The sequence below is a fragment of the Hyperolius riggenbachi genome, chromosome 1 (genome assembly GCF_040937935.1).
Source record: "Hyperolius riggenbachi isolate aHypRig1 chromosome 1, aHypRig1.pri, whole genome shotgun sequence".
Taxonomy (NCBI): domain Eukaryota; kingdom Metazoa; phylum Chordata; class Amphibia; order Anura; family Hyperoliidae; genus Hyperolius; species Hyperolius riggenbachi.
In genome coordinates this window covers 656,561,407-656,573,617 of record NC_090646.1, presented here as the reverse complement: position 1 = coordinate 656,573,617, position 12,211 = coordinate 656,561,407, and the positions used below count along the sequence as shown (strand labels likewise).

The window sequence follows — 12,211 nt, the reverse complement described above, 5'->3', positions numbered from 1 at the left end:
CACCCCGAACAGGGTGATGTTCTGCAGAACCCGAACAGTGGCAAACACTGTTCGCCCAACACTACTGGGAGGGAACGCAGATTTTAGTACCTAAACACACGATACAACATGTTTTCCGGGGTCGGACTCTGAGGCACATACAGATGGTCCCGATCATCATCCTCATCATACAACTCTTCTCCTGAGTCTGACCCACCCACCACCTCTGCCACCCCAACATCCCCAGACACAGACCCCTCATCGTCCTCAACATTAACTTGGGATGCTGGCCTGAGCCAGACCTCCTCCTCCACATCAGGCCCCATCATCTCCTCAATGGCAGCCCTCATTAATCGCTCTGGCGACGGACTGATGGACACAACGTTCTCCTCCGGGGAGGGCTGCTGCTGACCACTGGCTGCTGGGGTGGATGTTATAGCTTGCGTGGGGCGTTGGCTGTTGCTGTTGTTGGGAGTGCTGCTCACAGCGGAGGTCTCTGGGGAACTCATGTTGAGCTCATATAGTGGTTGACGGTGAGTGGAGTATTACTGATCCCAGCAATATACACACTGACTGGCAGAGTACGCAATGCTATATAGTGTGGCTGAGCGGTGTACACAGAGTGGCAGTAAACACAATGCTATATAGTCTGGCTGAGCGAGCGGTGTACTACTGTTCCCAGCAGAATCAGAGTGGCAGTAAACAATGGTATATAGTCTGGCTGAGCGGTGTACACAGAGTGTCAGTAAACAATGGTATATAGTCTGGCTGAGCGAGCGGTGTACTACTGTTCCCAGCAGAATCAGAGTGGCAGTAAACAATGGTATATAGTCTGGCTGAGCGGTGTACACAGAGTGTCAGTAAACAATGGTATATAGTCTGGCTGAGCGAGCGGTGTACTACTGTTCCCAGCAGAATCAGAGTGGCAGTAAACAATGGTATATAGTCTGGCTGAGCGGTGTACACAGAGTGTCAGTAAACAATGGTATATAGTCTGGCTGAGCGGTGTACACACAATGCTATATAGTCTGCTATATAGTGTCAGTAAACAATGGTATATAGTCTGGCTGAGCGAGCGGTGTACTACTGTTCCCAGCAGAATCAGAGTGGCAGTAAACAATGGTATATAGTCTGGCTGAGCGGTGTACACAGAGTGTCAGTAAACAATGGTATATAGTCTGGCTGAGCGAGCGGTGTACTACTGTTCCCAGCAGAATCAGAGTGGCAGTAAACAATGGTATATAGTCTGGCTGAGCGGTGTACACAGAGTGTCAGTAAACAATGGTATATAGTCTGGCTGAGCGGTGTACACACAATGCTATATAGTCTGCTATATAGTGTCAGTAAACAATGGTATATAGTCTGGCTGAGCGAGCGGTGTACTACTGTTCCCAGCAGAATCAGAGTGGCAGTAAACAATGGTATATAGTCTGGCTGAGCGGTGTACACAGAGTTTCAGTAAACAATGGTATATAGTCTGGCTGAGCGGTGTACACAGAGTGTCAGTAAACAATGGTATATAGTCTGGCTGAGCGGTGTACACAGAGTGGCAGTAAACACAATGCTATATAGTCTGGCTGAGCGAGCGGTGTACTACTGTTCCCAGCAGAATCAGAGTGGCAGTAAACAATGGTATATAGTCTGGCTGAGCGGTGTACACAGAGTGTCAGTAAACAATGGTATATAGTCTGGCTGAGCGGTGTACACAGAGTGTCAGTAAACAATGGTATATAGTCTGGCTGAGCGGTGTACACAGAGTGGCAGTAAACACAATGCTATATACTCTGGCTGAGCGAGCGGTGTACTACTGTTCCCAGCAGACACAGAACAGTGAACAGAATGCTATATAGTGTGGCTGAGCGAGCGGTGTACCACTATTCCCAGCAGACACAGAACAGTGAACAGAATGCTATATAGTGTGGCTGAGCGGGCGGTGTACCACTATTCCCAGCAGACACAGAACAGTGAACAGAATGCTATATAGTGTGGATGAGCGAGCGGTGTACCACTATTCCCAGCAGACACAGAACAGTAAACAGAATGCTATATAGTGTGGCTGAGCGAGCGGTGTACCACTATTCCCAGCAGACACAGAACAGTGAACAGAATGCTATATAGTGTGGCTGAGCGAGCGGTGTACCACTATTCCCAGCAGACACAGAACAGTGCACAGAATGCTATATAGTGTGGCTGAGCGAGCGGTGTACCACTATTCCCAGCAGACACAGAACAGTAAACAGAATGCTATATAGTGTGGCTGAGCGAGCGGTGTACCACTATTCCCAGCAGACACAGAACAGTAAACAGAATGCTATATAGTGTGGCTGAGCGAGCGGTGTACCACTATTCCAAGCAGACACAGAACAGTGAACAGAATGCTATATAGTGTGGCTGAGCGAGCGGTGTACCACTATTCCCAGCAGACACAGAGTGGCAGTAAACAGAATGCTATATAGTGTGGCTGAGCGAGGTACACAGAGTGGCAGTAAACAGAATGCTATATAGTGTGGCTGAGCAAGCGGTGTACTACTATTCCCAGCAGACACAGAGTGGCAGTAAACAGAATGCTATATAGTGTGGCTGAGCGAGGTACACAGAGTGGCAGTAAACAGAATGCTATATAGTGTGGCTGAGCAAGCGGTGTACTACTGTTCCCAGCAGTGACACAATGACAGGGGGGACCCTGGCTAGCGTGGCTGGAGCGCGAACTACCCTGCCTGCCTACCCAAAGCTAAACCCACAGACAAATGGCGGAGATATGACGTGGTTCGGGTATTTATTTACCCGAACCACGTGACCGTTCGGCCAATCAGAGCGCGTTCGGGTCCGAACCACGTGACCCGTTCGGCCAATCACAGCGCTAGCCGAACGTTCGGGGAACGTTCGGCCATGCGCTCTTAGTTCGGCCATATGGCCGAACGGTTTGGCCGAGCACCGTCAGGTGTTCGGCCGAACTCGAACATCACCCGAACAGGGTGATGTTCTGCAGAACCCGAACAGTGGCGAACACTGTTCGCCCAACACTAGTCTACGGTATGCTAACGTAGCGAAGTGGCTGATTTCGGAGCCGTAGATTGCGAAGCGTATTTGCGTAAAAATATGCGTAGTTCCAGCGTAGCGAAGTTGGCTGACTACGACCATCCCTGCTTGTGATTTGAAAAGCTCTTGCTAATGTAATGCTATGGGTGTGATCCCACTAGAGGGATATGATTTTATAATAATCCCCCATAGCATTGCATTAGAGCTTTTTCACATCACTAACGCTTGGAAAAGGCTGCTAGAGGGTTTGAGCCCTGAGAACCTGTGAGGCTGGAGGTAGAGGCAAGAGAGAGGAAGATACCTGGCAGCAAGCAGCAGAGAAGTATGAAGTGTCATTTCACTGTATGTGCTGTTTACAAAGACACATCGCTACAGGGCTTATTCACCATTGCTGTGACTGTGTTCAGGACAGAGTTTTCCTGTGGGCAGCTGGTCTGTGTACACTACAAGTGAAGGCACGATACAACAATTGGACGCTTTACCTGCATCAATACCCTTCAAAGATAAAAATGTGCACCCTGTGTGTAGAGTGCAGACATCACAAAATCTTCCAGTCTGTAAATCACCATTGCCCTCGATGCAGCCGTCATCCCATGTCACTGTGTATTATGGCTTGCTGTGTTAGACACGGATGCTGGCCATAGTTGTCCGCCGTTAGCTGGACAGCTCCATGACTCACTGTTCTCTGGAGATTCCTGGACTGAAGAGGTTCTGTGGGGTCACAATCACGTCACTGCGACGGTGCCCAGCGAGGGGCAAAGTGCGCTGCTGACACCGCAACTCTTACATACGCAACAGTTTGTAGCAGTTTTACTTGAATATGCCTTTGGTCACACATCTGCATGCAAGAATTTTTTTATATATATATTTTTGGATCATTTAAAGAGAACCTGAACTGAAAATAAAAAGTCAAAATGAACATACACGGGTCATACTCACCTCCTGTGTAGATAATCAATCTGCTCCTCAATCTCTTTCTGCTCTCCTGCATCCCGTTTGTCCACTGTGATCAATGGAATTCTCTGTCCTCCATTTTGAAAATGGCCATTACCCCATAACAGCTTCCTTCTGCAATTTGCTTTATTTGCACTATTGTAACTGGCATAAGTAATGATAAAATTTCTGCGCGCTGCTTCTGCCCACCAATTTTCACATAGTTTTGTGATTCAACCCCATAAGACAAACAGAAAGAAGAGAATTCTGGGCATCTTTTAGACTAAGCCAACTATTACTAGCTAGCCAGAGGCGTATCTAGAGGGGTGCAGGCATGGCTCATGCCATGGGCGCCACAGCACCATGGGCGCCATGGCTGTCCCTTCCTCCCTCTGCCCCCTCCTCTCTCGTGCTCCACTACCATACTGAGGGATGCCGCTTGTTACTTATAGTTGGGGGGCTAACTCTAGCAACCTTTACTCCGGAAGCTACTTACATGGGGGGGAGACTCGTCTAAATATCTATGCCGGGAGGGGGGCACCTGTTGCTACCTATACTGGGGTGGACACAACTCTGGATATCCATACTGAAGGAAGACCTCCAGTATGGATATGGGGCGCAATTTCAGTGTTTGCCATAGGCGCTATATTACCCAGATACGCCCCTGTAGCTAGCACTAGTTTGACTAGTGGTTTTGGGTGATACTAACCACTCGACTAGCGGGCTGCCAAACAGTAGTCAATCTCAAGATTTACAGCTGTGAGTAGCTGATTAGTTTCTATATTGGGTGGCTGGATGGTGTAAGGGTTCTGCCTCTGATACAGGAGACCAGGGTTCAAATCTCAGCTCTTTCTATTTAGTAAGCCAGCACCTATTCAGTTAGGAGTCCTTGGGCTAGATTCCCTAACACTGCCACTACCTATAGAGCACCCCCTAGTGGCTTCAGATCAAATTTCTTTGAGTCCGCCTGGAGAAAAGCGCAATATAAATGTTAAATGTGCTTTGGGTGCACCCTCAGTGCCTCAGCCTGGCCCTGCAAAGTCTAAAGGTAATATTGAGACTCTCTCGTGCGGACAGAGCCGGCTCTATCATGAAGCAAGGTGAAACATTTGCATCTGGTCGGCAGAGATTACAGGGGCAGCATGTTTGTACTGTGTTTACACTAACAGCATGCAGTCAGAGTAGAAAGAGAAGCAAGAGGAGAGCGAGCGGGGTGAAGAGGTCATCATTTGGGAAAGGCAGCTTGTTGTGCTGTGTGAGGAGTGTGACAGTGAGTGAGGAGGGGGGAGGCAGGAGAGCAGCAGTGTTTCATTTGACTTGCCCAGCAGAAGGGAGGAGGCACTGCTGTCCTGACTGAGGAGGAATGGAGGAAAGCTGACTTAGGGTGAGCAGTTTTTTTTTGGGGGGGGGGAGGGGCATCCTCACAAGTTTGCCTTAGGCAGCAAAAGTCTAGAACCGGCCCTGCGTGCAGAGATGGACTAGTCAAAAATTGAGCAGATCTGTCAATTTTTTGTTACCTACTGTAAGCAACCACAACATAGGAAAAAAAAAAGTAATTTATGGTGCATTTCACTCTAGGAGAAATGTTTTTGATGTATTTTAACACCATTTAATGACCGCCTAACGCCGATAGGCGCCGGCAGGTCGTTAGTGGTTTCCCATGGAAACGGCTGCTCGAACAAGCGGCCGTTCCATGTCAGTTCACGGAGGGTGTCTCCGTGAACAGTCTGCGAGCCGCCGATCGCGGCTCGCAGGCTAAATGTACACACGTGGGGAAGAAATCCCCGCTGTTTACATCATACGACACTGCGCAGCAGCAGCTCCGTAAAGGAGATCGGCGATCCCCGGCCTCTGATTGGCCGGGGATCACCGGCACTTGATAGGCTGAAGCCTATCCTAAGCAACGCAGGACCGATTTCCGTCCTGCGTAGCCCAGAGGGAGAGGGAGGGAGAGGAAGGGAGGGCAGAAAACGCTGCGGATGGGGCTTTGAGGAGCCCCCCCGCAACACAACATAGCCGGCGGCGATCTGAGCCCCCCCCCCCCCAGCAGGACATCCCCCTAGTGGGGAAATAAGGGGGGAAGTCTGATCGCCCTGGCTGAAACCTGATCTGTGCTGTGGGCTGGAGAGCCCACACAGCACAGATCAGACAACAATAGCCTGGTCCTTAAGTGGTTAAATTTCACAACTTTTGTCGTACTTTATTCCTATTCTTACATTTGCAGCCAGATTAGCTTTCATTTGCATTCCTGTCCTGGCAGCAGCAGCAGCGGCAGCAGCGGTGTTCAGCCCTCTATGGCGGCGCAGTGGGGTCTTCGCATCTTCTGTTAGTTCATATCGATAATCAGGTGCCCTGGCTCGCTCACATTCTGATGTGCATCAAAAGCCATCATAAAACAGCAGAAAACAGCGGCGCTATTATCAGGTGTGATGAATGGCCCCCGAAGCAGAAAAGCCATTTTCTCGGGATGCTGCTGAAGAGTGCTGGTGTCACGACTGTGGAACTTTCCCCGTGATCAGCGCACAACGCGTGCGCTGACACGGCGGAGATCCTCCACAAGCGTATAGTTTGCAGGAACCCAGCAAAAGGTGCTACGCACCTGTAGAGGGAAATTCCTGTCGGCAGATGGCGCTGGGGAGTGCAGAGGAACCAATCCTCTGTACCTCCACAAGTGCCAGACAGGAATTGTACGAAGCGCAGAATGCAATCGCAAGAGAGGCGATTGTGAATGAGATTGAGCAAAAGGGATAGGCTGTATGTGTGTGCGCCAATCCAGTCGCCACTCCGCGACCGCGCACACACAACAGCAGATACGAAATAGGAACGCGATCGCGAGAGGTGCGATCGCGAGACGTGACACAAGGCAGAACAGAATAGAATACAAGGGTAGCAAAGGCACAGCAAATACAATAAGGAGATACGGAAAATAACAACCGCTAGCTAACTGCGAACACCGCACTCATTCGCAACAGTGCACGCGGTTATGCGCGATCTCCACGTGATAAGCACAATAGAGACAAGCACGCCTAACTAACCATAAACAGACAAACATGAAACAGGGGACGCGAGCGCTTGCTTAACGGTTACCTCACCGAGCCTGTAGCAAGCGCAGCGGACAAGACAGACACACGAAAAACAAGAACTAGGCAGGAAGGATCCACCGCTCTTCCGCCAGAGCAAGTGTGATCCAAGCAGGAACATAGATCAGAAAGATCCACAGCCGCTAACGCTAGCGGCTAGTGCGATCTCAGCAAGACAGAACGATTCGCTATCAACCGCCGTTGGTGACAGCGCAATCGCGACCGACAAGACAGAACAGAAGGATCCCCAGCGCTCGCACAAAGTAGCTAGCGCGATCCCAGGAAACAGAACAGAAGGATCCCCAGCGCTAGCACAAAGTAGCTAGCGCGATCCCAGGAAACAGAACAGAAGAGATAGCTGGTAGCAACCGCTGCACCAGCTATACTCCAAGAACATAGATCAGAACCATTTCCTGTCAACCACCATAGGGACAGGACAATGGCAAACAGGCAAGACAAGACAGAACAGGCAATACAGATAATACAACCTGACTGGGCTAGAAGGGGAGCCAAAAGCAACCCCCAGGAATTAACTATACTAGATAGCAATGGCTGACACTCCAGCAGTGTCCATCAGGAACTGAGCAAGGAAGGGAAATGACCAGCAAAGCATTCTGGGAAACATAAAGCTCTTATAGTGCCAGTCATCAAAGAAGGCAGGTAGGGGATTTGCATAACGAATGTATGCAAATTCCCCAGCAAGAGAACAGAACAGAAACTTGCAATGAAAAGACAGGTCTCTGTTCCAGAGACCTGCAGCCCACAGACTAGAGGAATGGACAAACAGCTGTCTGCCTGTGCAGCCAGCTGAGCGGATCATCACAGCTGGCTCTCTGATCCTTGTTGGGAATTTGTGACTGCTGCAGTTAACATGTTTGGCAGTTTAACTGCCTGACTGTGCCAGCCCACTGTCTGCTCCTTGCTTTCTGAAGCCCTAGGCCATGGCCTTTGTGGCCTTCCCTCAAATCCAGCCATGGTCTGAGAATCTCTTGCGTGGAGATGAACTAGTACAAAATGTAACAGATCTGTCAGATTTTTTGTTACCTACTATAAGCAAGCAACCGCAACATAGGAAAAAAAAAGTGATTTATAGTGCATTTCACTCCAGGAGAAATGCAAATTTTTGATGTACGTATTGTATTTTGAAGGCCAACTGAAGTGAGAAGAATACATTGGAGGCTGCCATATTTATTTCCTTTTAAATAACACCAGTTGCCTGGCTGTCCTGCTGATCTATTTGGCTGCAGTAGTGTCTGAATCACACCAGAACCAAGCATGCAGCTAATCTCTAGTCAGATCTGACGATAATGTTAGAAACTCCTGATCTGCTGCATTTTAGTTCAGGGGCTATGGCTAAAAGCATTAGGATCAGCAGGGCAGCCAGTCAACTGGTATTGCTTAAAAGGAAATAAATATGACAGCCTCCATATGCCTCTCACTTCAGTTATCCTTTAAATTTCACAACTTTTCATGCTATTGGTCCTTTAATGGTATTCTTACATTTGCAAGCAGATTAACTTTCATTTGCATTCCTGCCCTAGCAGCAGCAGCAGCGGCAGCAGCGGTGTTCAGCCCTCTATGGCGGCGCGGTGGGGTCTTCGCGTCTTCTGTTAGTTCATATCGATAATCAGGTGCCCTGGCTCGCTCGCTCACGTTCTGACGTGCATCAAAAGCCATCATAAAACAGCAGAAAACAGCGGTGCTATTATCAGGTGTGATGAATGGCCCCGCAGCAGAAAAGCCATTTTCTCGGGATGCTGCTGAAGAGTGATGGCTCTCTGACCCTTGTTGGGAATTGTTATTTATTTGACAAAGAATAATTGTGTGTCTCTTTAATGCGGTGGAAGACAGGCTTAAATCACCAGCAGAGTGTTCCACAACGGCAGCATCGGGGGGGCAAAGATGTTTTTTTTTCTGTTTTTTAAATGAAACGTATGCATGAAAAATGCATGTTTATGGCGTGATATTAACCAGACGTGGGTTACAGCTTAATTCCCAGAGCCATTCCCGTGTTTGTGCTACTGAGCTGGTTTATAGGTTTAAGAGGAACTCCGCTGTCAGGAGGAATGATGGTACATTTGACAGCTTAGTACAGCTTAGCCATTCTGTCATTCATACTATGTCTTAACTCAGTTGCACGCAGGAAGAATGAGTGAGGAAAAGTACATGTGAAAAAAAATGACCCGGTAAACTGAAAATTATTGCCGATCAGCTTCCCTGACCTTTCTATCACACTGACCCTCTCCAATCCATACCTAACTCTAACCCCCTCCCCACCTATGGCTAACAATAACCTCCCCTCTACCCTATGCCTAACACTGAGTCTCCCACCTACTCCTAACACTAACCCCCCCACCTAATCCTAACTAGTGATGTCATGAACATCAAATTTCCGGTTCGCGAATGCAAATCTTCCACAAATGTTCACGAATGGGCAAACCACCATAGACTTTAATGGCCAGGCGAATTCTAAAATCTATAAGAGCTGCTTCTGGCCACAAAACAGATGGAAAAATTGTTTAAAAGGCCCTAACACCTGGACAGTGGCATGCCAAAGGGGAATCCATGGATAAGTTCCACAAAAAATTATGTACGGTGGGATGCGAAAGTTTGGGCAACCTTGTTAATCGTCATGATTTTCCTGTATAAATCGTTGGTTGTTACGATAAAAAATGTCAGTTAAATAAATCATATAGAAGACACACACACTGATATTTAAGAAGTGAAATTAAGTTTATTGGATTTACAGAAAGTATGCAATAATTGTTTAAATAAACTTAGGCAGGTGCATACATTTGATCACTGTTGTCATTTTATTGATAACAAAAACTTTAGAACTAATTATTGGAACACAAATTGGCTTGGTAAGCTCTGTGGCCCCTGACCTACATACTGTAATGATCTGCTCAACTGCCTGTGCAGGCAGGCAGCTTTTTGACCATTGTTTAGGTTTGCATGCTGCAGGACTCTGGAAAGGAGACCTTCTGTCAGTTTTGCAGCTTGTGCTTGCTGAGGAATTTGCATACGTTGTCATGCAAATTGCCTGGCCACATTCATTGGAGGCGTGTACTATAAGTACTATGTGTTTCCCACAGTGCTTGGCTGGTCATAAGGATTCTTCCTGTGAAACACTCCTGGAGGAGTGTCAGCCTTGCTCTTTGTTTGAAGATCAGCTTAAGAGTAATTCCTGGGACTGCATTTAGGCAGATTTCCCTAGTGCAGTTAGGATTGCTTATCTGTTTTGTTTGTTCTGTTGCGATTGTCCTGTCCCAGTGGTGGTCGACAGGAAATCGTTCTGATCTCTGTTCTTGGAGTATAGCTGGTGCAGCGGTTGCTACCAGCTATCTCTTCTGATCTGTCTCACTTGGATCGCACTAGCATCTTGCGCTAGCGCTGTGGATCCTTCTGTTCTGTCTCCTTGGATCGCGCTGGCCTCTTTTCGCTAGTGCTGTGGATCCTATCTCGCTTGGTCCTGTTTTCGTGTGTCTGTCTTGTCCGCTACGAACACTTGCTGGAGGCTCGGTGAGGTAACCGTTAAGCAAGCGCTCGCGTCCTCTGTTTCATGTTTGTCTGTCGGTGGTTAGTTAGGCGTGCTTGTCTCTATTGTGCTTATCACGTGGAGACCGCGCACGAACGCGTGCACTGTTGCGAATGAGTGCGGTGTTCGCGTTCAGTTAGCGTTTGTTATTTTCCGTATCTCCTCATTGTATGATTTGCTGTGCCTTTGCTACTCTCGTGCTCTGCTTTGCTGTAACCTTGTGTCACGTCTGGCGATCGCACCTCTCGCGATCGCGTTCCTACTTCATATCTGCTGTGGTGTGTGCACCGTCGCGGGTTGGCGACTAGTTTGGTGCACACACATACAACCTGTCCCTTTGCTCGTTCTCATTCGCAATCGCTTCTCTTGCGATTGCGTTCTGCGCTTCGTACAATTCCTGTCTGGCGTGTGTGGTAGGGCAGAGGAGCTGTTCCTCTGCACTCCACAGCTCCACCTGCCGACAGGAATTTCCCTCTACGGATGCGTAGCACCTTTTGCTGGGTTCCTGCAATTATACGCTTGTGGAGGATTTCCGCCGTATCAGCGCTCGCGTTGTGCGCTGATCACGGAGGAAGTTCCACAATCGTTACACATACACAGGTGAATCCAATTATTAAAAAAAGAGTATTTAAGGGGGTCAATTGTAAGTTTCCCTCCTCTTTTAACCTCCTTGCCGGTTCAATTCCTCCGGCAAGGAGGCAGCGCAGGAGTTTTTTTTTTTTTTTTTAAATCATGTAGCGAGCCTAGGGCACATGATAGCCGCTGAGCGACGGCATCCCCCCACCTACTCCGATCGCCTTCGGCGATCAAAGTAAGCAGGAAATCCCGTTCAGAACGGGATTTCCTGCAGGGCTTCCCTGGTCGCCATGGCGACGGGGCGGGATGACGTCACCGACGTCATGGACGTCGGGACGTCATAGGGAATCCCGATCCGCCCCTCAACGCTGCCTGGCACTGATTGGCCAGGCAGCGCAGGGGTCTGGGGCGGGGGGGAGCGACTCAGCGCGGCGGATTGCGGCGGATCGGCGGCAAAGTGCTAGCTGCTTGTAACAAAAAAAAAATTATGCAAATCGGCCCAGCGGGGCCTGAGAAATCCTCCTGCGCAGGTTACCCCGAACTGAGTTTGGGATAACCGGCAAGGAGGTTAATTTTCTCTGAAGACAGAGTAGCAACATGGGGGTCTCAAAACAACTCTGGCCTGAAGACAAAGATTGTTCCTCATCATGGTATAGGGGTAGGATACAGAAAGCTGTCTCAGAGATTTCAGCTGTCTTTTTCCACAGTTATGAACATATTGAGGAAATGGAAGACCACAGGCTCAATTCAAGTTAAGGCTCAAAGTGGCAGACCAAGAAAAATCTTGGATAAACAGAAGCGCTTTTTCTCCGCCTACAACACAGACAGAGCCGCTTGAGGTATGCTAAAGCACATTTGCACAAGCCAGCTTCATTTTGGAATAATTATTATTATTTATTTGGGCATAACAAGGGGCGTTATGCATGGAGGAAAAACAACACAGCATTCCAAGAAAAACACCTGCTACCTACAGTAAAATATGGTGGTGGTTCCATCATGCTGTGGTGTTGTGTGGCCAGTGCAGGGACTGGGAACCTTGTCAAAGTTGAGGGACGCATGGATTCCA

The 12,211-nt window shown here is 48.6% G+C and overlaps 1 protein-coding gene across 1 annotated transcript in view; it reads left to right on the top strand.

The window, feature by feature from the left end:
- LOC137544047 (piggyBac transposable element-derived protein 4-like) overlaps positions 1-11,983 on the top strand; it is a 31,604-nt gene extending 19,621 nt beyond the window's left edge. The window contains exon 2 of the mRNA XM_068265120.1: positions 11,853-11,983. Within this exon, the coding sequence (XP_068121221.1) occupies positions 11,853-11,983 (131 nt within the window). The remainder of the gene's footprint in view (positions 1-11,852) is intronic.
- The last annotated feature ends 228 nt before the right edge of the window (positions 11,984-12,211 follow it).